At 33.7% G+C, this 22,858-nt stretch overlaps 4 protein-coding genes across 8 annotated transcripts in view; 2 read left to right on the top strand and 2 right to left on the bottom strand.

The window, feature by feature from the left end:
- Positions 1-5,696, top strand: part of Blo (bloated) — a 108,229-nt gene extending 102,533 nt beyond the window's left edge. For both annotated transcript variants that reach the window (XM_083046533.1, XM_083046532.1), the window contains exons 5-8: positions 950-1,110; positions 1,429-1,640; positions 2,636-2,911; positions 4,592-5,696. In XM_083046533.1, the coding sequence (XP_082902659.1) occupies positions 950-1,110; positions 1,429-1,640; positions 2,636-2,911; positions 4,592-4,779 (837 nt within the window). In that variant the 3' untranslated portion in view covers positions 4,780-5,696. The remainder of the gene's footprint in view (positions 1-949; positions 1,111-1,428; positions 1,641-2,635; positions 2,912-4,591) is intronic.
- A 117-nt stretch (positions 5,697-5,813) lies between these two features.
- Ift20 (intraflagellar transport 20) lies at positions 5,814-10,367 on the bottom strand. Of its 3 annotated transcripts, none has more exons than XM_083046538.1 (5): positions 10,254-10,367; positions 9,876-10,009; positions 9,183-9,337; positions 8,978-9,098; positions 6,995-7,132 (listed from the first exon to the last, which is right to left on the bottom strand). In XM_083046538.1, exons 2-4 carry the CDS (start codon positions 9,997-9,999, stop codon positions 8,985-8,987), a joined length of 393 nt encoding a protein of 130 aa, XP_082902664.1. In that variant the 5' UTR covers positions 10,000-10,009; positions 10,254-10,367; the 3' UTR covers positions 6,995-7,132; positions 8,978-8,984. The 3 variants fall into 3 exon arrangements, with proteins under 3 accessions (XP_082902663.1, XP_082902664.1, XP_082902665.1); XM_083046539.1 differs by lacking the exon at positions 10,254-10,367 and adding an exon at positions 10,166-10,170; XM_083046537.1 differs by lacking the exons at positions 8,978-9,098; positions 9,183-9,337; positions 9,876-10,009; positions 10,254-10,367 and adding exons at positions 5,814-6,639; positions 6,718-6,877; positions 7,231-7,754 and having other exon boundaries at positions 6,981-7,132.
- A 1,138-nt stretch (positions 10,368-11,505) lies between these two features.
- On the top strand, positions 11,506-13,517 carry LOC145940896 (BTB/POZ domain-containing adapter for CUL3-mediated RhoA degradation protein 3). The gene is made up of 4 exons (XM_083046536.1): positions 11,506-12,028; positions 12,249-12,561; positions 12,832-13,030; positions 13,106-13,517. The coding sequence occupies exons 1-4, from the start codon at positions 11,866-11,868 to the stop codon at positions 13,295-13,297; spliced, it is 867 nt and encodes a 288-aa protein (XP_082902662.1). The 5' UTR covers positions 11,506-11,865; the 3' UTR covers positions 13,298-13,517.
- A 2,174-nt stretch (positions 13,518-15,691) lies between these two features.
- On the bottom strand, positions 15,692-22,281 carry LOC145940895 (protein phosphatase 1G). 2 transcript variants are annotated; one of them, XM_083046535.1, is made up of 7 exons: positions 22,004-22,281; positions 21,067-21,343; positions 20,782-20,904; positions 20,085-20,703; positions 19,868-19,985; positions 19,261-19,716; positions 15,692-19,062 (listed from the first exon to the last, which is right to left on the bottom strand). In XM_083046535.1, exons 1-7 carry the CDS (start codon positions 22,112-22,114, stop codon positions 18,820-18,822), a joined length of 1,947 nt encoding a protein of 648 aa, XP_082902661.1. In that variant the 5' UTR covers positions 22,115-22,281; the 3' UTR covers positions 15,692-18,819. The 2 variants fall into 2 exon arrangements, with proteins under 2 accessions (XP_082902661.1, XP_082902660.1); XM_083046534.1 differs by having other exon boundaries at positions 20,085-20,904.
- Positions 22,282-22,858: the final 577 nt, after the last annotated feature.

Raw genomic sequence — 22,858 nt, 5'->3', positions numbered from 1 at the left:
GTATGAATCTCTCGCCGTGGACGATGATCTATCGGATGAGTCGGCTCCGGGAGAATCATGACTCATGAAGGCGCCGTGCGATGCAACCACGGGGGGAAGCCGCGATTTTTGCGAGCCGCGGGAAGAATATGGCTTTGTACGCGCTCGCGTGATTTTCTGCCGACCGACCGAAGGGGGTTCGAAGTCCGAAAAATTCGCGATCGTCGATGGAGAGGCCCAGTTGTGCGTCTCCGACTCGAACAATTGACAAAGAGGAGCTTACGTTTACTATTTCGCGTCATATTCTATTTTCTCCGATACTCTGTTAGTAACTCGAAGCGTCCTTAATCCTACCCCTTATCCTTAATCTCATTATCCTATAGAAAGGATAATAAGATTATTTCGGAGCAGGCATAATAAATTTTCTTTGGAATATATGCATATTGTTGTATCAGATAAAGATTCAGATTATATAGGATTATGTCTATTGAAAATCGATTTAAATTGTATTTTATTGAATTTTATCACAAACAAGTTGTGAAAAATGTTGATGGGAAAGACTTAAAAAAAATTACGTGGTTTAAAAATATAAAGATTTTTTGTTCCAAACTTTTGTACCTTTCTACAAAAGAAAAGATTTCGACGACCGATTTCTTCTGAAAGATTTTAGTTAAGCTATAGTCAAAGTTAATCGAGATTGACAAAACCACCCTTAAAACTCGAGAAACTGAAGTCAAGTACGTGCTTAGCGCTATGAAAATTATATATTACTACAGAATAATATATCATTACAGCGATACGTTTCAATCTATCGCACTCTTGCAAAATCCGTCTTCTGTTCGCGAAATTACAACGTTCGATAAATCGATATTTGGAATAAGCGGGCGTAATTGTTATACGCAGAAATAATCTGCGCGCGCGGCTATATTTGGTCGAGATCATGAATAATGAAGCGTCGATAACTTTGCAGCCGGTGGATAAAAAGCCGAGAATACCCGAGAGCGAGATCTTGACGACCGGCACCGAGGATGAGGAAGCTTCCTCCGCGCCTGAACGAGTTTCCGTGCAAAAGAATCTCCGCTTCTTCGGTGATACGGATCAGGAATCCGTCTCGTCCAACAGAGACCGCAGGTAAATGCTATAATACGAACCGCGCATATACGGCTATATGCACCGATGAAATATTTTGCGCGAGAGTGATTTAAATGTTTGCCCTGATTAATTTATTATTATTTATTTACTACTTATTTTTTTATTACTATATTCATCCGTTTATTATTATTTTTTAGTTTCTGATTATGTAAGATTTGAGAAATAATTTTTTTTTTATTTCAGAATTATTTTGCAAAATATTTCTTACGAAGAAAAAAATATAATATATACATACACCTGCCTATACGTATTAATTAAAAATATAAACTGTATTACAAGAATAATTATTTATTTCAGAAACAAACGAATTAACGACCACGCCTGCTCAAGACGTGACATCACGAATTCGAACCGCCATAATTTAGGTATCATATCAGCCCCGAGGAAACCTCCGAGACTCGCTGAAAGCGCATTGTCTTCGGGCGAAAGCACAACGGGTGATAGCAGCCAACAAAGTCAAAACTCTCAGAGATCACAAAGATCTGTCGTGTATCTCCATGCTGCTACAGGTACAACCGATTATAATTTGAATCTAGCATTTTTAATTGTTATTTAATTGTCTATTTTATTATTTTATTACAATATTGCAATATGAGATTCTTTGCTATCCGTATATATTCATACATACAATTCTTTTCTTTCAAAAATTTAAAAGACATTCGAAAATTCAAGATCGTAAATTTAATTTAGAATCACATGTATTGAAACTGTCAAAATATTATTAATAATAATATTATTAATAATATTTATATTATTATTATTAATATTATTAATATTATTATTAAAGCGATTAAACGAAACTTTTTTTTGCGGATCAAACTTCAAAAAATGAAATAAATAATATAATTTGTTACAAAAATATATATTGTGTTTAATTAAAATTTCATTAAAGAGATGTCAGCTCTATTGTAAGTTAGTCCAAGAATAAGTGTTTAATTTTTAATTAAAAAAACAATTTTTTTTTTTTCGAGTTTTAAGGGTGGTTTTGTCAATCTCGATTAACTTTGACTATAGTTTAACTAAAATCTTTCAGAAGAAATCGGTCGTTTAAATCTTTTCTTTTGTAGAAAGGTTCAAAAGTTTAGAATCTTTATATTTTTAAACCACGTTATTTTTTTAAGTCTTTCCATCAACATTTTTCACAACTTGTTTGTAATAAAATTCAATAAAATACCATTTAAATCGATTTTCAATAGACATAATCCTATATAATCTGAATCTTTATCTGATCTTGTATATAACACATGTGGCTATAATATATTATCGCTTTCAATAAAAGATACGGTATATGCCCATTATTCATTGAGCGTTCGAAATTGTGTAAGACCCGTTGCACTTGCGTCACAGAAAATATGAAAAATTGTCTTTCTTTCTCTTTCTAGTTGATTATTAAAGTTATTTAACCAACGAGGTTAAATAACATTCGACAGTGAAAGTACGGAAAATGTCGTCAAGCGTAACTGCTCTGTAATTATGATTCAACTCCGATATATCTGCATTCCAGTCGGCGAAATACCGGGTCCGAACGAACGACGCCGGGCGGCGAGTCGCGAGGAGTTAAATCGACCGTTGCAATCGCACACGAGAACGGTGTCGAGGAGCGTGAGCGTCCTTGCACCGTGGAAGCCGCGACATTACAGGGAACCGTTCGAGATCAACTATGATCAGCAACAACACGCGAAACCGATCGCAACCATGAGACGCAGGCAACGGAGTCGCGAGACTCTCAGTCGTCGAGGAAAGGAAGCTCGGCGAAGCAAGGACAATCTTTCCAAGACAAGTAGATATGCTTCTATACTATTATAATAAATCCCGTATGTTTAAAGAAAATAAATATATCGAAATTTGAATTTAATGGGCTATGAGCCAAGAGAGATAAATAAATGTATCTACTCTTGATAATACGCATGAAGCATTTTAAATGTATGTAGACTGAATCTACAGTGTGTGGCAATATATATTTCATTTTTCGATATTTAATTTTTGTTAATGAAGATTTGCAAAGAAGTGAGTACTAAACTTCAGCAAATGCATAACAAGATTGTCTTATAAAAGCAAAATTTCTTATAATAATATCAATTAATTATATATTCAAATAATCCCTTTCTAAAAAATCAGCTGATTAAAACGTTAATTTGTGCTAATTAAATTTTAAAATAATATGTTAAAAATATTAATATAGTAATATGTTATAATGCCTTATCTGCGATTAATATTTTTTGATAGAAATCAGCTGATAACTGTCAAAAATTTTAATCGAGTTTAAAGAATTATAACATATTATTTAAAATATATTATTTTAATTTTTATAACATTATTATTTTAAAATTTAATTAGCAAATTAACATCTTATTAATATTTTTTTAGAGAATGATTAAAGAGCTGGTTAAAGAGTTAATTTGCTAATTAAATTTTAAAATAATAACATGTTATAAAAATTAAAATAATAATATATTTTAAATAATATGTTATAATTCCTTAAACTCGATTAATATTTTTGATAGTTATCAGCTGATTTCTGTCAAAAAATATTAATCGCAGATAAGGCATTATAACATATTATTTACAACATATTACTATTTTACATTTTATAATATATTATTATTTTATAATTTAATTAACAAAGTAACGCTTTATTAATATTTTTTGACAGAAATCAGCTGATTAAAACGTTTATTTGTTAATTAAATTTCAAAATAATATGTAATAAAAATTATAAAATAATATGTTTTAATTAAAATTTTATAGTACTTTAAACTCGATTAATATTTTTTGACAGTTATCCGTTGATTTCTGTCAAAAAATATTATTCGAGTTTAAAGTATTATAACATTATTTATAACATTATTATTTTAATTTTTATAACATATTTTTATTTTAAAATTTAATAAGCAAATTAACATTTTGATCAGCTGATTTCTGTCAAAAAATATTAATAAAGTTTAAACAAACTTTATATACAAATATCATTTTTTTATATAAGATTGAAAAATGGTGCGCGCGTAACGCGCGCTTGTGTTGTTCTAGTTGTATTAAAAATTAAAAATTGAAAGTAATTTAATTTAGATTTTTTTTAAAGTCTAAGAAAAATAACCATTGAATTTAATTTAAAATTTCATCATTAAAGCTAAATTGGGGCAATTATCTATCTATCGCTTACTTTTTACAAGCTTTATTGTATTCTTTTTCGTAGTCTTATCTACGAATCATAGTCTAAAATATAGAGAAAATAATATTATTAATCTCATATTAATGCTAATTAGTCCTAAATTATATAAAAAAATAAATATCCTCAATCTTTCAACAAGTAAATATGTCTCAATATTCAATATTAATTATTAATATTTCATATTAAATACTATTATGTAAAAAAGTCATACATATATTTTAAATTTTTCAAATGCGATTCTGTAATCTAATCGCGATTATGATGATAGAAAATAAACATTAATCATTGCAGGTACGATCAACCGCAGTACACTGAAATCGAAGGACAAGCAGAAAGTGGATAGAACCGTCTCCACGGAATCGCTGGCCACAAAATCGCGGAACTCTAAACCGGAATTGAGCAGATCCACGTCCGTGCCACGCGACCCGAACAAGAGCGCGGGATGGTTCAAGCTGAAGAGCAAGAAATCTCGCGCCTAAATTAGACGGCCATTGATCAATGCTAGTCTCTCGAGTAAATGTAACACGTAATCTCGTAGGCGATTAATAAGCGTCAATATCCGGCGCGCGCTGATTAATAACAATGCGACTTAACGATATAATATACACCGCTCTTATATACTTTTTAACGTACACGAATATCGATCGCGATCGCGCGGGTTTCTAATTCCTTAACCGAATAGCGCATAATTGCGATAACAATGTGCAAATTAATAGCTGTTAACATGTTAATCGATTTCGCGAATTTATAGAATTTCTGTGTCACCTAAGACACAAAGTGTTACATGCGTAAATGCACACACGTAACAGAAAAAATACACTTATCCAAATATAAATGAATATACGTGAGGAAGCTTCGAAACCTAAGTTGCTCGTCAAATTAATATTGTTATACTTTGCGCATTAAATAAATATAATACTTCTTATAACAAAGAAGATTGCAAAAGAAATATAATCGAATATATAAGTTCTTGGAACATAAGTTTAAATATAAACTGTGTATTCTAAAATGAGAATTTTCTCAATATATCAAATGCTATTATTTTAAAAGCCTTCTCTCTGCCAAATTTAAAGAATTAAATTTGTTACACATGATGAGAATGCATTTTTAAGACATATTTTGTTACATTTAATTCACATATTGTGAATTAACCATTTCATTGTGTATTAACTTTTGAGACTCCTCAGAGACTCAACAAAAAGAATTTTTCTCATTTTATGTTTTCATATAATTATATGTGTTGCACACCTCATGAGAAATTAAAAACGCGTCACTTCATTCTACCGTGAATCAGAGTGCCATCATCATTTTTTTTATATTATATTAGTATAATATATATGTACTAGATATAATTCGAAAAAAAAAAAAAAAAGGTTTCAATATTTTATCGCGACAATCGAAAGAATATAAAACACGGGCAGTTATGTACGGCAATAATCATTTTCCTGTTCATAAATCAATTTCGTCTCTGCATGCTTATTGTGTATATATTTTTGTATTAATAATCGTATAATAATTTTTAAACGATTTTTATTTGAATTTATCGCGTTTCTATATAAACTCTTGTCGCTCTACATTCGTGGATCACAGATTACAGTTATAATACTGTTTGCAAACTTTTTATATTTGAGAAATACTTTTGCCATTTTTGATAACAATATATAAAATAGTTAAACACGCAATGTTAAACATTATCTGTTGTACTGTGATACGCTTTTGCGTGTGGACAAAGAGATAAATTAACTATGGCAACATAAATAGTCATCTTGCACCATAGCAACTACTTCATTCCTACTCGGTGCTACTTACGAGTGTATGTGTACATATGAATCATCAAATAATTTGCATGTAAATATCATGAAAATATATATTAACAATATTGTACGTAATTGCCAATAAAATCTATTATGTATTAATATAGACATTACTTCTTTTCATATACGTAAGATGCGTTAAATAAGTAGAAACGCGCGAAAACTGAGAACGAGTTATATTTTGTAACATGATTAATAAAATAAAGTAAATCGTATATATCATATCATATAATAATAATAAAATATATTAATAAATTATATTAAATATATATTCCATGATAATCATGAAATCAAGTGTGATTCATCGCTTTTATTTGTTTGGAATAATTATATATGTGGTACTCACATTATGCAGGACGGGTGTGGATTAATTGACGGGTTATGGTAGGATGGACAGGAACAGAAAGGATAACGATGCACTATAACTATCTTAAATATGCAAGTCCAATTCCACCGTTTTCTGCATTTTATCGAAACAGCACAATGTTGTTCCACACAGGATGAGTATCATTCCCAAATAAGTATCTGAAAAGTAAAGCGAATCATAAAGTAAATAATTCATTACATTTTCTTATAAAAACATGAAAATAATTTCATACTCACTTTTATGCACTTTTTCCTCGCCCAGGAACCAGCCTGTGATTGCGGTGAATACAAAGGTAAGGGAGTTCGAAACTGGCACAGCCAGAGATATGTCAGTGCTTTGCAGAGTAAGAAAGTATAACACTGAGCCGCACTGGTTAATGAGGAACGGCAGCATATACTGTACAAAACAAAAAATCAATTATAAATATTAGTTTAATAAAATTATAAATATAAAATTATTTGATAAAATCTTGAGTACTAGAAACAGAAATATGACAAACCTTCAAGTTGGTAACGAGAAACACAAGTTCCTTGGTAAATTGCCCATAAATAGAAGTGGCCTTGACTTTCTCCAAGCCTTGCGCACCTTTCTTTATAAATGGATTTGTTACTCCCCAAAGAACCGCCACCAGGCACAAATATAAGATAGAATCTGTAATATAAAGAAAACATATTAACATCTTTCCATTTCTACTTTTATTTTGTTTGTAAAAAGAAACAAGTAAAAAGATTTATTAAAAATAAAGTAACCTATAGTAACTCCCATATTCGACACTTATATAACATGAAATATCACACGCGTAATTGCAAATTTCGTTTAATAATTCACGACACGAATTCTATTAAAATGAAAATTATAAATCGCGGCAAAGGTAGATTAGAAACCAACATTACAGGTTAAAACACAGATCTCAACTTGTTGCTATATCGAACGGAGACCGATATCGCGTCATTTTTAAATCGCGCCATTACTAAATTGTCGCATGACGAATAGAGAAGGACGCACAGCCAACTTCAAATCGAATTCGATCGAAGAAATGGTTCCCGCAAACGCGAGCCGAAATTGTCGATGTGAAAAATTCAAGATCATTGATACAGAATTACGATTACACGCGATGTTTAATACGTTACGAGAAACGTCCGACGATTTTACGCAATAATTGATTACCCGCGAGGTTCTTTACACGAAAATAATTACGATAAATGCTGTATAAATGCGGAAGGATAAAAACACGACCCGGCGACGCGAGACTCGAGATCCAATATGGCGATTCGAGATCTATCGAATCGAAAGGCAATATTGCGATTCTCCAAGTATCACAACGATCGAAGAGAGGAGCGAGATAAAAATAATAAATAATGCAAATAACCCTCGAAACATTTTAGCAAATGTTTGTAGATGTTTGCAGATGTTTGCATGAAATGTAAAAATGAATGAAATACACATATATGCAACGAAAAGCAAATATTTCGATTTAAAGTATCAAAATAATCGAAGAGAGCAGAGGAATGAATATGTTTATAAATATGTATAAATAACACTCAAAATAATTAGTAAATGTTTGTAAATGTAGAAATGATTGAAATATACATATATGCAGCGAATTATTGCAAAAATTATGACCAAAATCCGTCAATAATTAATGGCAGAACGAAGACATGTACGAACCTGACTACGATGAGCCATACGCGTTGTATTTCAGATGCATTTCGGCGAGAAAATAACATAAAATATACGAAAACTTCAAGCATTTCGCACGCGTATAAAAATTATGAATCGATAGATACCAAAATTACGGCAGTGACGATGTTTCGTGATATTAAACTCGGACGATGAATGTCGGACGCTTCAGGAACGGTGTTGCAATAATTTATGGCGCGCGAAATTCTGTGACGTCACCGCGACTCGAGAGCTACCATAGAGTATGTGTGTATATGTGTGTACTACCTTTCTCAAAATACTGATACACTGAGTTATCCAATAAGCTGATTGGTGGATACATTTACACTACCTACTTTTTACAAACGTAGCAATTTCAAATTTAGAAATTTATATATAGATATATAAACAAATTTATATATAGATATATAAACAAATTTATATATAGATATATAAGAATTTAGTTTTTTTAGAATTCTAAAGCCGACATTACATGTCTTTGACGATAAAAAGTTTTGTAATTATATATAGTTATTGGATATAAAAAGATCTTTTTATATCCAATAACCAATAACTATATATAATTACAAAACTTTTTATCGTCAAAGACATGTAATGTCAGCTTTAGAATTCTAAAAAAACTAAATTCTATAAATGTTTATTATATATACTTTCTAAAATATATTAATATATAAATATATTAATATATTAATATACTATAAAATATATTAATATACTATATAACAATATTTTCTAAAATTGTTATTAAAGTAAAATGTTCAATAACTTACTATAAATTTATAAAAACATAATTAAAAATTTAATACTTTAACTTACAACGAGATTAATTTACTGATAAATGTTCGATTGTTTCTAATTGTTCCATTTCTATCCTTTTATAAGACTCGTGTTGTACTCGTAATCGTTCCAGTTCCATGGACTTTTCTAAGATTAAAGCCTGTAACGAAAGAATAAATTGAAATTGATCGAACAGTAAAATGTATGTACACTATTATCAAAATCCTTGTAATTATTTCGATACCTGCATCTGTTGTTTCTGGGCTTCTCTTTGTTTTGCAATGGAACGTAACACGTTCCTTGCACCGATTGTTTTCATCTTCTCATTCTCTACTTTCTTTCCTAAATCGTCCAAAATTTTTATGAAATTATCGGAATTTTTCTCAAAATCGGTAATCTCTGCAAAGTAAAAAAAAAAAACTTTCAATTAGAATAACAATTGATAAATATTTATTGTACAAAATTAAATTTATAACAGGAGTGCAATCAGCAATTAAATAGTGTATATTTTATGCATGATTTTAAGAACTGCTTAATTTCCTAATATCAGTTAACTCGTTTAACTCATATGTTACATAACATTATAATATATTGAATTGTATTTAATTTTTTATATATTATATATAAAAAAATTTCAAATTTATTCATGTTTCACTCCATGATCGATGGAGATCGCATTCAGTCGTGAACAATTAAGCGTTTCAAGTTTCAATCAACGAGAGACAAGATTGATATTCATTAACGCAATTATAAATTACAGTAATCGATACCCTAATGTACGGAAGTGCGTTTTTCTCACGCATTCATCGAATAAATAGCGAATACAAGCAGTAAAGATTCGTGACTAGTAGAAACAACCAGGTGAGTGTCAAGAGAGAGAGAGAGAGAGCAACTTCGTCAATATCGTTTGTCGACACCGCGAGCTAACATAACTTACTGGACACAAAATTTTGACACTCATCCTTCAATTTGTTCGTTTGATTAGCGGCTTCTGGCTCTAAAACGCGTATCTTGCTCAAATCATCGATGTAAATACCATATTTCGTCAATGAGTCCGCCATTTTCTTGAGTCTATGATAATAAAATCACGAGATGTACTTAATTCGGAATAGACATGGACGTAAGAATACCTGGACGGAACGCAATACTGCGGGGGTGAAGCACAAAGGGTGAAGAGAATGAAATGTCTATTGACACGGATATGAGGCGTCTAAAAGGGTACTTTACGTTCCGTCCAGGTATTCTTACGTCCATGGCTAAGAATAATTCAAATAGAAGATACGCGAAATGATAGAGCTCCACAAGCTCTAGTTACTTTTGTCCTGATTGGCTAATCACTAATTCCACTGAACCAATAGATTTTCAGACATTACATATCGCGGATCGGAGCACCAATGAAAAATTATCACGCTAAAATGAACATCAGGCACAGAATAAAGAGAGAGATATCTTCACTTGAATAATACTTGGTTCTATGCGCAACGCGCAACACGGGACGAGAGAGAGAGAGAGAGAGAGAGCGCGTGTCGATGTCGATGTGCGCGGTGCGTTCGACGTTTAACCTTCAAGTGGCGCCGCGTCACGCGGTCGGAATTCGGCGCGCGGAGTGGGGTGGTGTGGTGGGGGGTGAGAGTGGGGGGACGCGCGCGCCGGTGCGCCGCACGGAGTGGGGGGTTGTGGTGGGGGGTGAGAGTGGGGGGACGCGCGCGCAACCCCCCCACTCTCACCCCCCACCACAGCCCCCCACTCCGCGCGACGAATTCCGACCGCGTGACGCGGCGCCACTTGAAGGTTGAAAGTCGAACGCACCGCGCACATCGACACGCGCTCCAATATTATATATTATATATTCTATGGTTGCGCGATTTGAAATTTTCAACACTGTTCATGCTATAAACTATAAACTTTGTGACCATGGACGTAAGAATACCTGGACGGAACGCAATACTGCGGGGGTGAAGCACAAAGGGTGAAGGGAATGAAATGTCTATTGACACGGATATGAGGCATCTAAGATGGCGGCGGCGGATAATTTCACGGAATGTTATCGTTGTGAATGTGTATAAATGTCTCAACACAGTGGCTATACAAATCTGTGTGTCTCGATTAACGTCGTGCGACGTGAAAATAGACGCTAAATCTGAGGCATCTAAAATGGACGCAACCGTAGACCTCTCACCCCTCAGGAACTACTCCCCGCGTTTAAAAGGGTACTTTACGTTCCGTCCAGGGTATCGATTGTGTAACTTTTTCTAAAGTGAAAACATGAAAAGTGAAAAATTTCCACCAATCACGCATTGATTTTAAAATGAAATCGATGTGTGATTGCAAGAAATTTTTCACTTTTCACGTTTTCACTTTAGAAAAAGTTACACAATCGATACCCAAGTATTCTTACGTCCATGGGAATAGATGATTCTGATTGGTCCACGTCAGCCATTATTTCGAGTATTCAACGATAGATGGGATCCATAATGCACATATCGTGCGACACTCTTGACAGTTCTATAAACCATGATCAAGAGCTGCAGTCACACTCGGCGCACTCGCCGTTAGTTCTGGTTAGTTCATATATAATAGCAGTACATAGATAGTTTTCCACGCAGAGATAACGAGCTGGTAATGAATGAGAGAAAATGAAGCGACATGCGGACACGTTGAGACCCGCGTCTTCTTCGCTTTCCCGATGTCAGCGAATATAAAGCAACAGCTGATCGATGCCACATAGAGCACGCTCGTAACCGCGCGTTGTCACGTCATTTCGCGAGAGTTTCTTTAGGTATCTGTCGATTGTACACACACGCAGCGTTCCTGATTGTATATATCAAGAAAATCGATATACGGTTCCTCTTCCTACGGTCGCGCGGCGTCGCGTCAGTGTCAGTACTCGCCTCGGCTCTGCCAGGTTCAGTCGCCAAGGGTTCGTTATGTCGGGCGAGCACAAGACGGGAATTAAATATCCCTCGGAGTATGTCAAACTGAACATCGGAGGCTCGCTCCATTATACCACGTTAGGCACTTTGCAAAAGCATGATACTATGCTACGTGCTATGTTTAGCGGTCGCATGGAAGTGCTCACTGACTCCGAAGGTGAGGTATCGTGCATATCGATATATACTTTGGATTCTAATAGTTTTGACATTTTTTAAATCGATAAACTCTCCTACAAAGTAGAAAATATATTGATCTTTTTAGCTTAATCCTTGAAGAAAAATTACAAGCTATTTTACCTCCTAAGAATTCTTCAAATGCTCGACTTAATATTTTATTTGTACCTTTTGATTTACACATTTTTTTCTTTCTGTCATAGGCTGGATATTGATCGATCGGTGCGGCAAACATTTCGGGACAATTTTGAATTTTTTGCGAGACGGTTCAGTTCCATTGCCAGAAAATACGAAGGAAATGGCAGAGCTACTAGCCGAAGCAAAGTATTACTGTATCAGCGAGCTGGCTGAGTCGTGTGAACAGGCGCTCCTTCGGAAAGAGCGCGAAGCAGAACCCATCTGCAGAGTCCCCCTTATCACTTCTCAGAAAGAAGAGCAGTTACTCATAAGCAATACTACTAAGCCTGTAGTCAAGCTGCTCATTAATAGGCATAACAATAAATATTCCTATACGAGGTAATATAAAATGTTTCTTAACAGTAGAAGATTATAATATTTTGTTGCATTTTTCACCAATTTTCATCGGCTCTTACAAGCATAAATTGAAGTATTATGATAAATTTACATAGAAGCAATATTTCTTGTATAACTTATAGATAAATAATACTCTAAATCCACAAAAGATGATAAGAAACAGATAATAAAATACATTATTCTTGATATTATAGCTATATATTACTGTTGTAATTATAAGCTCGTTAAAGAAAATTAATTTAATCTTTACAGTACATCAGATGACAATCTGCTAAAGAACATAGAATTATTTGACAAAATGTCACTTAGATTCAGTGGTAGAGTGTTATTCATCAAAGATGTAATCGGTTCGAGTGAGATTTGCTGTTGGACATTTTACGGACACGGTCGTAAAGTGGCCGAAGTCTGCTGCCATTCGATCGTCTATACGACTGATAAGAAGCATACAAAGGTAATAATCAGGCAATGCATACAATGATATAATCGTTCAATCGTTGATATCGGAATTGTGTAACAATACTTTCAGGTTGAATTCCCGGAAGCTCGAATATACGAGGAAACATTGAACATTTTGTTGTACGAGCATCGAAACGGTCCGGATCAGGAATTAATGCAAGCAACGTCTTCGCGCGGTGTGGTACCCTGTACGTCCGACGAAGAGGAGGGTGAGCGTTCAGGCTTGGCTCGCCTTCGCTCCAACAAACAAAACACCAACTGACCCAGTCTTGTTCTCCTCAGTCCACCGCACACCGCGATCCTCAGCGTCGTTCGTTCTTTCAAGACACGAATCAATATAAAATAGGACAAAAACACAAAGTATACCAAGCACAAATACCATATGATACTTGGTTATTGCCTATCGACCGAGACAAATTTTTTTTTCTATCATTCCTGTGCGTGGAACATTAGAGGAAAACTAGAAACTTTGATCGGATGATTATCTCGATACATTTCTTACATCACAATCTTAATTAATTTTGCGCATAATTATATGCTCTGTTGAAAATACATCTACAAGAAAATACACATCAACCCCGTAATTAATGTAAAATGGAATGACAAATTTGTGTCTTTAAGTTTCTTCGTCTTTGCTATTCTTGCTATACAAGCGTGTTTATAAGTGTATATAAATGTGCGAATAAGAGAATGGCATATCTCTTTCATTAATTTCATTTTATAAATCATATAAATGTAAGCGCCTTACGCGTTTACTATTCATGTGCCAAATTGTTACATTAAATCCGCGACAGAAATAATCCAAGTTGCCATTCTGTGACTGATAAAATTATTTATGAATTTATACTCTATAACAACTTTTAAGCAGTCATTTAGATTAATCAAACTGTTATAAAAAATTTTTGTTCGAAACTAGAATTGTGTTGTTATCTGTTGTATAAGTATTATTTTATTATATTCATCATTATCATTATCATAGTCTCATCATCATCATTACTGCATTATGATTGATTATCACAATTATTAGTTACTATATTATTGCTTATTATTCCTACATCGTTATCTATATCATTACAGTAAAATCTTGTTTATATATTTTTTCTTATAAATTTGCATAATTTGATATCTTAATAAATGATTAAAATGTATTATGTGTTATTTGTTTTTTTTTCTGTAGATCTAGAATTCTATTAAACTGCTTAAAGGATGACGTAGAGTAAACACTGCCAGTAAAATAACAAATCAAAATCTAATATCAGAAATGATTTTAAGAAGATGCATCTTTGTTATTTTGATTGAATTAGAAACATTCAACGTATAAAATGTTAAATTACATGTTTAAAGATTTCCAATTTGAATGAATAATACAATAGGACCCGGGTAATTTTGATATTTTTCACACATTCATTCAACACTATTGTGTCACATTATGTCATAATAGACAGCTTATATGACGCATCAATTTAATCTCACGTGCTCAAAATCATTTGATACTTCGTGTGCACAACTGTATTAAAATGCAATTTCGCGCTATGATGAAGGTATTCGAATGTTTCCCTTTCCAGCCTAGATTGCAAAAGTTATCCGGATCTTACATATATGTGATAATATATCTGATTTTAATAAACGAGCTTATTTTGAATTTTCTACTCTAATGTCATTCCAAACATATATTATTTCACTGCTGTCGTAATTATCATATCTATAGCAATCATTATTTTGTCATACCGATTTTCACTTACATATAATATGAATCTCCAAGTGACAATTGAAACCAAAGCGTTTTGGAAATCAATGCGAATAAACCAATATTTATTGACCATAAATGTGACAGTAAAAATCGTTATAGTTTTTCATTTTGCGATAGAATAATAATAATAAGAGATAAGTTTGCTCAATTTTTCGAAAGTGTTAAATGAGTAAAGATGGAATGTACAGAAACAATTACAGACTGTGTGATCTACACTGGCATAAATATATATATTAAAATATATACAAAGGAAAACTATATGTATATATATATATTTTTTTTTCGTGTTTTTTAAAATACGATCTGTAATCCCCCATAAAAAATTAATAAAGGGACCATATGTATTGCGCGTTACATGCCTGCATTGTAGGATTTATTCATATCTCTGTAATATGTATGTTATACATTGAATCGAATATATCTATGTTGAATATAAAATAATTTATAAGTTTTTCTGTCCCTTTTGTGCGGTTTTATAAATAATAAATTGTAAGATTATAAACAGATAACAAATAATAGGATATATATCATGAAATATACCTTTCAACATTTTTAAAAATATGAGATATATTACAACTATAAAATCAAATAAAAATTAGAAAGATACAAGTATTAAAATAGAAATAGAACATGATACATTCATGGTAACAAATAATGTGAATGTTATACAAATAGTAAAGCTAATTCTATACATCATACAAAGTCAGATTTATTTGTTCGAAAGATATATTTAATAAAGAAATTGAATATTATTAGACGCAAAAAAAAATGACAGCTTGAACTTTCTGCAAACTTTTGGACCATTTTTCCCAAATTTATATGCTTTAGAATATAATCCATACTTATTGTTTTCAAGCAGGAAGAAAAAATGAAAAACTTAAAAGGAGAGAAAATGGAAATAAGAGATTGATTCAAGTGTGACATGTATTATGAAACAAGGTATTATTATACATAAGTGTATATATGATGGAGTTTGCAGTTAAAGACAGTATTTGGGGCGCAAACCTTTCTTCTTGAGACGGAATCGAATGTACATACGCATGTTGCAGAGGTTGTCAACCCCTGAATTGGAAAGGCACATCAGTTCTTTCTGGATGACACTAGAAGTGTGACCGCACATCTAGTATCGATACGCTACTGATCACCTTGCAAACGGTGTTTACATGAGAGTATCGTAATTGCTTCTGTATTTAACTATAAATAATATTTCTTCGATAAAATTACTGTCTACACTAACAATCGCGATTACACATGAGCATCGACAGAAGAATCTATATTGGCGGAAAATGTCAATCATCGCAAAGTCACTGGGTCGATTCGCTATTCTCATATTTCTATCTTCTACATTCATCTCTCACAAAATTTTTATGTAATTTTATATGAATTTCTACAATGTGGAAACACAGAAATGTTTTATTTTCTATTCCTGCGATCGAATTGGGAACCTCTATACAATGTGAAAGTCTTACTAGTCTTAATATGTAAAAAAAAAATCGTTGACGATAGATTTTTATTTGCTCAAATAATATTGCCTATTTACGGTTAATGTATATTAATCGCGGAACGCAAGCTTCGATAAAAGAAAGCATGTAATGAGTACTGTAATTAGCGCACATGTCCAGATAATTTAGCTTCTAATTTGAATAAAATCGCAATTTTTTCAGACAAATGTTTTACAAATACAATGTCTGCGTTTAACATGCGCTTCGTCAATCTATTCATGTTGGGTAAATATTGGATGGAGGAGCGTGATAGGCATATTTTAAATCTAAGAGCAAAAATTCACAATTTCCATCTAATTACTGTTAAAAGCTTTCCTTTTCAATAAATTGTCGAAATCTCATTATTCTCAATAGCTATACAAGAGATACATTTGCTCTCAGATATAATATGTTCTGCCTTCTATGTCGTATTTTTTTTGTTAGAATACTACTATTTTACACTTATTATAATACTACAATATTTCGCGTTTATCAGAAAGAATTTTGCAGCTATGACAATGTCACGAGTACTCTGCATTTAGCAAAGTTCTATATAGATGTAAATATCGTGATAGTTAATTATATTTTAAATTTATCATAATTTTATATCTCACAACTATAATGCGTTTGTCTAATTACCACTTTCAGCTCTGCAATTACAATCATTTGCACAATACAAACGCCTTTGCTGTTTTCTCAAAGCTCTACAATACATCTATACAAGGCTGTATAAATTTACAAAAAACACATTTTTTGACATACGTGAATTTTCAAATTTAGATAATTCTAAAATACAGAGCTTTTGACGTAGTTTAACGCGAGTACATCATTTTTTGTATTTCTTTAACATTATCATTAATACAAGATCACAAATTGGTAACGCGTTATACGCAATTGTCTTAATTATAATAGTTAAGTTTAAACATCTTAAGGCTATTCGCACACCCATCCATTCAACCACTATGTACCCAAGGATTCAAAAATAAATTCTATTTCGTAAAAATAAAGAGATAATGTATTGACTTACAAATAGAAGTTTTATATAGTCTACATTTATAAATATATACATTTATACTATGTGTGTAATCCTTAAAAATTCAAGGAATATACTTTGTAAGTGCAGCTGGAGCAGATGGGATGATATATGAAAAATCTAAAACTTATTATTTCATTATCAAACGCAAATATGTGATGATCTTAAACTCAAATATATTGTTAATTTAAACATAGGATATTATAATAATCAGAGAAATCATTATAATTTGAAATAAATGACGCAATGATACAAATATATTTTATTTATTTTATTAATTTAATCTCTAAATATAATATTTATTTATAAATTTATTTATAAAAGTGTGTTTTTATTTCTCCATTTAAACAAAATGTATTGATGCAGATTTTATTCCTACTATTACATTTTGAAAAACAATACCTTTTGTAATACATTTATTATATACTTATTAAATACAAAGGAGTAACAATGTAACAAATTTTATAAGATAAAAATTTTATTAAAATGTAAAAAAAAAGTGAAATCTAGATGAAACCTATTGCGCATGCAAATACTCATCAGTATCATTAGTATCATTGCATCATTTAGTTTAGATAAAATAATAATAATTAATAAATCTCAATTAATAAATGAAAGGATTATGACACTATATTAAAAGCAACTACAACTTATATAATAATGTGTTACAAGATTTATATAGTAAGTCTTATAAGATTTCCAGCGAATAATTGTACATTTTTTTATGTATTAAGAATACGTATTATCTGTCATATACTTTTAGTGTCAGTAAATGCTTGTGAAGAAATGTACGAGATTTTCTGTGAGTGTGTGTTTTATCAGGATTACGTTTTCTATCATTTATATACACGACACGATAAAAATATTAGCCCGTTTATGTTGAATTACTTTTCAACAATAAAATGCAAGATCAGAACTCAGATCGTATTCCAGGATATGGAATTATAATATATAATTTATGACCAATCAAAATGTTTACTTCCCCATCATAAAATTATAAGAATATTTCAAAAATCTATAAAATGACATGAAATCACGTTACATCTTCCAAATCTTTTTTCCCTTTTAGATCTTGTACAACTATTTAATTTCTAACTTTTATAAGCTTGATCAGAGAAAAAGAATAAAGAATTTTGAATCTTTGCTTATGCATACAATTTTTGTCATATTTAGAAGGCTCAGAGGCTATCAAACAGTTATATAGTATTAAATATACGCGAGATACGATTGAGAGAAAAACTGAAACACTCTGTATGTAAATTTATTTTATCGTAATCAAAAATGATTTATGCGTGTCCACTAAGAAAACGACACTATATCATTCCCACGTGCTCCAATGGAGCAGTCTGACAGCAGCAATCAACACATTAACACACCTTGCACTATTTCATATGCCTATTACTGCATAACTGCCGTTTCAACTTTACACAGTAATACAAAGTTGTTACATAATTTTACATAAACTCACATTTATTTGTCCGCTTCCAGAGATCAGTTCATGACACGTGGTGACTCTTGATTTACATAGCTGCCTCGGTCTTGGCGCGTTTACAAGAGTTTACTGTGTTTTCTTCCGCGATGCACTCGTTATTTTCCTCAACAGTTGGTGAGACCGATCGCTTCTTCGTAACACATACCTCGGCAATGGTGTTACTTTTAGCAGTTGTGCTTGCCGGTAATGTAAACTTAATTATTACAGCAGTCATGTTGTCGCAGCCCGTTCCGTCACCAAGAGTATCCGGTGCAAGGCAATGATCAAACAGCTGAAACACGTCAGAATTTCAATAAGACCCTGAATTTTTTAAAGATAAAAAAAATGAACACATGCATAAATATTTAAAAAATCTTTTTTACTTTAATCTAATTGTCTAATTACAAATTAAATGGATAAATAAAGTTTGCCAAAAGATACAAAAGAAAATATGATTTATGTAAAGTGTGTAAAACGCGATTCTCCATACCTCTTCGCAGATTTTCGAGATGTTCTCGTAATTTTGCGATAAACGAGTGCGTACGAACTGAACGACGTTTTGACTCGTCATAAAGTTCCATATGCCATCGCACGCGAGCACCATAAACTCGTCTTTTTCCGGATCAATCGTAATATGCCTTACATCCGGCAAAGCGGAAATCATTTGTTCTTCGGCTGGTAATACCATATTTTGCTTATACGCATGATCGCCTAGCGCTCTCGAAAGATTGAGACCACCGTTCACTCTGCCATCACCTGTAACCTCCCCACCTGCTTTTACTATACGTTCCATTTCCGGTGCGTCTTCGGGTTTATGATCCAAACTAAGCTCGACCGCCTGGCCGTCTCTGCATAAAACACATCGAGAATCCCCAGCATTGGCTACATATAACTCGTTTCCTTTGAGTATCGCTACCACCGCCGTGCATCCGCTGTCCGAACCAGGCTATAAAAAAGCATTATTTATGTCTATAAATGGAAATTTTTTAATTTTTTTTAGTCAAGATAAGCCTTTTTCTTTTCTTAATTTTGTTGTTATCTATAATAAGTGAAACAAGTTTCGATAAATTTTGTAGAAAGAAATTAATATATTGTACCTTATCTGTGTTCATCATAACATCAATTTCCTCGTCAGAATCATCTACATCTTCTTCCTCGATTTCCTCATCATCATCTGTTTCGTCCTCGTCGACATCTTCCGTATCATCCTCCTCACTGCAAAATAATTTAAGAAAAAAAAGAGAATCTCGCAATTTGAAAGCAATGCTTGGAAATCATATATTTGTTCATTGAATGATGTTGTAGGGTTTATACCTTTCAGGGACACCATCAAACGTTTCGTCATTTTCATCATCGTCCTCGTCTTCTTCGGAATCATCACTGTCCTTTTTCAGTAAGTTTTGGTAAAGATCCACACTCTGAACTCTTCTTCGACCACAGCTGATTGTACATTCTTGCTGACCTGCATCTCCATTTTCCACAGGAGTGCAGGAACTGCTCGATACATTGTCTCCTCCACCCTTACTGCTGTCCGCATCTGCAATCCTTTTTAATTCCGCGCCATTAACTTCTACCTCGTTCGCATTAGACTCCGCGCATGGCGGTGTCTTACAAGGACTCGAAACTTTCTCTTTCACGTCCTCCGAGCTGTCGGGCATATCCATAGATTTGGCAGGTTCTACATCCGCTGTAGATCCTACTGGTGGAGACACGTGAGCGGTACTGCCGTTGCTCGTCGTCGAATCCAGCACTTGCTCGGCTTCATTGCTTGCTGGACATTCGGCATCTTTTCGTTCCACTGTACTGGACGATCCACACGGTTGACTGGAACTACTAACATCTGTCTCGTTTGTATTCCAGGCAGCCGCAGTCGACGAGGATGACGACGAGGATGACGATGACGAAGGTGGCGGAGATGGTGACGATGAAGATCCTGCACCAAGAGACGAACAGCTTGCTTTTTCTCGTTCCCTTCGACCTCGCAAGAAAGGACTTGCAAATGCGCGCTTACCGCACTTTTCACCTTTCAAGTTTTTTATGTGAGTACTCAACATCTCTGACTTATACTTTGCCATTACTTGCTCCAACGGCATTGTCGCCTCCATACACAGATTATTAACATTCTCTTCCTCATCTATACGCAATGTAATGTACGAAGACAATCTTATTAAAAGTTTACTCGCGCATGTAAGCAAAAGAAATAAATTAATGCTTGCAAAGTGCGCAATTAACAAGATTATGTGTATAAGAGTATATCCCGTAATAATGCATATTCTTAAGATGAAAAAAAACGCACCAGATTCGTTGTCGCCTTCTTTCTTCTCCACCGCTGATGTTCCCGCAAGTTCTTTGAGAATATTGACTACCTCTGGTTTTGTGAGAGTAGCATCAAAACCCAGAAAAGCATCTATTAGAGCTTGCTTGATATCGTCTCTCTTATAAGCTTCCATCTGTTTGATAAAGTCAGGAAGATTACGTGCGCAATACGTCGCTACCTCATGTCCTCCGTGACCATCGTATACAGCAAACAGTGAACAATTGTCATCAAACTCTATGCAACAATTGTGCGCATCCTACAAATAAACAATTGTAGTTAATAATTTCAACATTCTCGATATAGCTTCTTTCTCATATTCTATAGAAATCCTTATATTACAATTCAGATACCGATATAAAGTCCACTGTTATAGAGTCAAATTTCTGCTCGGATAGCCAATTTATCTTAATTTAATAACAAAGCTCAACATTAATAAATAAACTAAAACAATTCCATTAATACTGTATACAATATTACTCCGTAACAACTTTATCATTTATAATAAACTAATAACTGATATATTTTATCAAAAATTCCACATTATGTCAAATAAATATTGCTCAATACGTATCAAAGAAATATCGCCGATAAGAATTATGTCTATATAACAAGAGAAAGAATCAGGACTGCAACATTGACCGGATGCATCGCATTCCAACGTGATATCTCGTCTATCACGAAATAAGGGCGAAACGTTAGTTGCGTCGTGGCCGAGGGGCCCTCGGGCGTCGTCGCCCATGTCGACGAGCGTGTCGCGCGATCCGCGCCGGTTTTGCCGGGCGGCCGGCGAGGAACGCGCGGCTCCGAGACCGGATAACGGTGAGCTCGCGCGCGCGCGCGTGCACACGCGTTCGCGAGATCTCCCGTTGCGTTGCTCGCTGTTGTTGCCGCGACGACGGCACGACTTCCCGCTTACCTCCTGACTGATTCGCCAGCCCTGCATGGAGCTCGCGCCGTACGCGACATTCTTTCCCACTTCGTCGCTCGACTCTTTCTTCGTAATCGGCTCCGAAAGGTACGCTCCCATCTTTCGAGATACCGGCTGGCCGTCGTGTCGCTCCCGCGGCGTCCACGTAATATAATCGTCGGCAATATATTCCGCCAGGAAGCAGAAAAACCTTACACACGAGCGTGATGAGCGCAGCGAACAGTCGTTAACTAGCCTCTCATGACCGGTTTGGCTTTCTGTTTTCCAGGACGCTGCTGGCGCCAGCTGGGCCGTCGACACGACTCGGCGCGCGCTTTCGCGCCAAACTTAAAGCGACGTGCGCATGTAGGATCGGAAACGCGAGCGACCGGATATGCGCGCATTCCGCTCTATATAAAAATGTAAGTCATGGCCGCTGTATTTGTACGCGTGTCCGTTACGCGAGGGGGAGACGAGAATTCGTACGAGCCGTGTTGACGCAGGTTGACGACTATTTTATTCGATAAACGCAAGTTTCTATTATATTACACGCGTATATTATACTATTTTATAATTATATATTATCGCTAACGTATATTTATGTTACAGATTAAGAAACTAAAAGAATAAGAACGATGCATCACTGATGCATCTCGCTGTCGCCAATGTGATTCAATAAGGTAATCATAACGTTTATTCTAAGGGTATATATATATATATGGCATTTAATAAGGTAATCATAACATTTATTCAATTGGTACGCACACACACATATGATATATAAATCATAATGTATATTTATACATATTTATTTAGTATCGAATTTTAATGAATTTTTTTTTTTTTTTTTTTCCAGAAAGACGT

Source organism: Prenolepis imparis, unplaced genomic scaffold, assembly GCF_030444845.1.
Source record: "Prenolepis imparis isolate NDT839.2.m4 unplaced genomic scaffold, iyPreImpa1.0 SCAF_9, whole genome shotgun sequence".
NCBI lineage: Eukaryota > Metazoa > Arthropoda > Insecta > Hymenoptera > Formicidae > Prenolepis > Prenolepis imparis.
Note: the sequence above shows the minus strand (reverse complement) of the source record. Positions and strands in the feature narration are given on the sequence as shown.

What these genes read in the sequence shown, in the direction of transcription:
- LOC145940895 (XM_083046534.1), bottom strand. Translation starts at nt 22,114, where the DNA reads ATGGGAGCGTACCTTTCGGAGCCGATTACGAAGAAAGAGTCGAGCGAC. An exon ending in GCTGGCGAATCAGTCAGGAG is followed by an intron (nt 21,344 to 22,003) that starts GTAAGCGGGAAG and finishes GTTTATTTGTAG; the next exon opens with GATGCGCACAATTGTTGCAT. An exon ending in TTTGATGGTGTCCCTGAAAG is followed by an intron (nt 19,986 to 20,084) that starts GTATAAACCCTA and finishes ATTATTTTGCAG; the next exon opens with TGAGGAGGATGATACGGAAG.
- LOC145940896 (XM_083046536.1), top strand. Translation starts at nt 11,866, where the DNA reads ATGTCGGGCGAGCACAAGACGGGAATTAAATATCCCTCGGAGTATGTC. An exon ending in AATAAATATTCCTATACGAG is followed by an intron (nt 12,562 to 12,831) that starts GTAATATAAAAT and finishes TAATCTTTACAG; the next exon opens with TACATCAGATGACAATCTGC. An exon ending in CTGATAAGAAGCATACAAAG is followed by an intron (nt 13,031 to 13,105) that starts GTAATAATCAGG and finishes CAATACTTTCAG; the next exon opens with GTTGAATTCCCGGAAGCTCG.
- Ift20 (XM_083046537.1), bottom strand. An exon ending in TTCTCGTTACCAACTTGAAG is followed by an intron (nt 6,878 to 6,980) that starts GTTTGTCATATT and finishes TGTTTTGTACAG; the next exon opens with TATATGCTGCCGTTCCTCAT. An exon ending in CGAGGAAAAAGTGCATAAAA is followed by an intron (nt 6,640 to 6,717) that starts GTGAGTATGAAA and finishes TTTACTTTTCAG; the next exon opens with ATACTTATTTGGGAATGATA.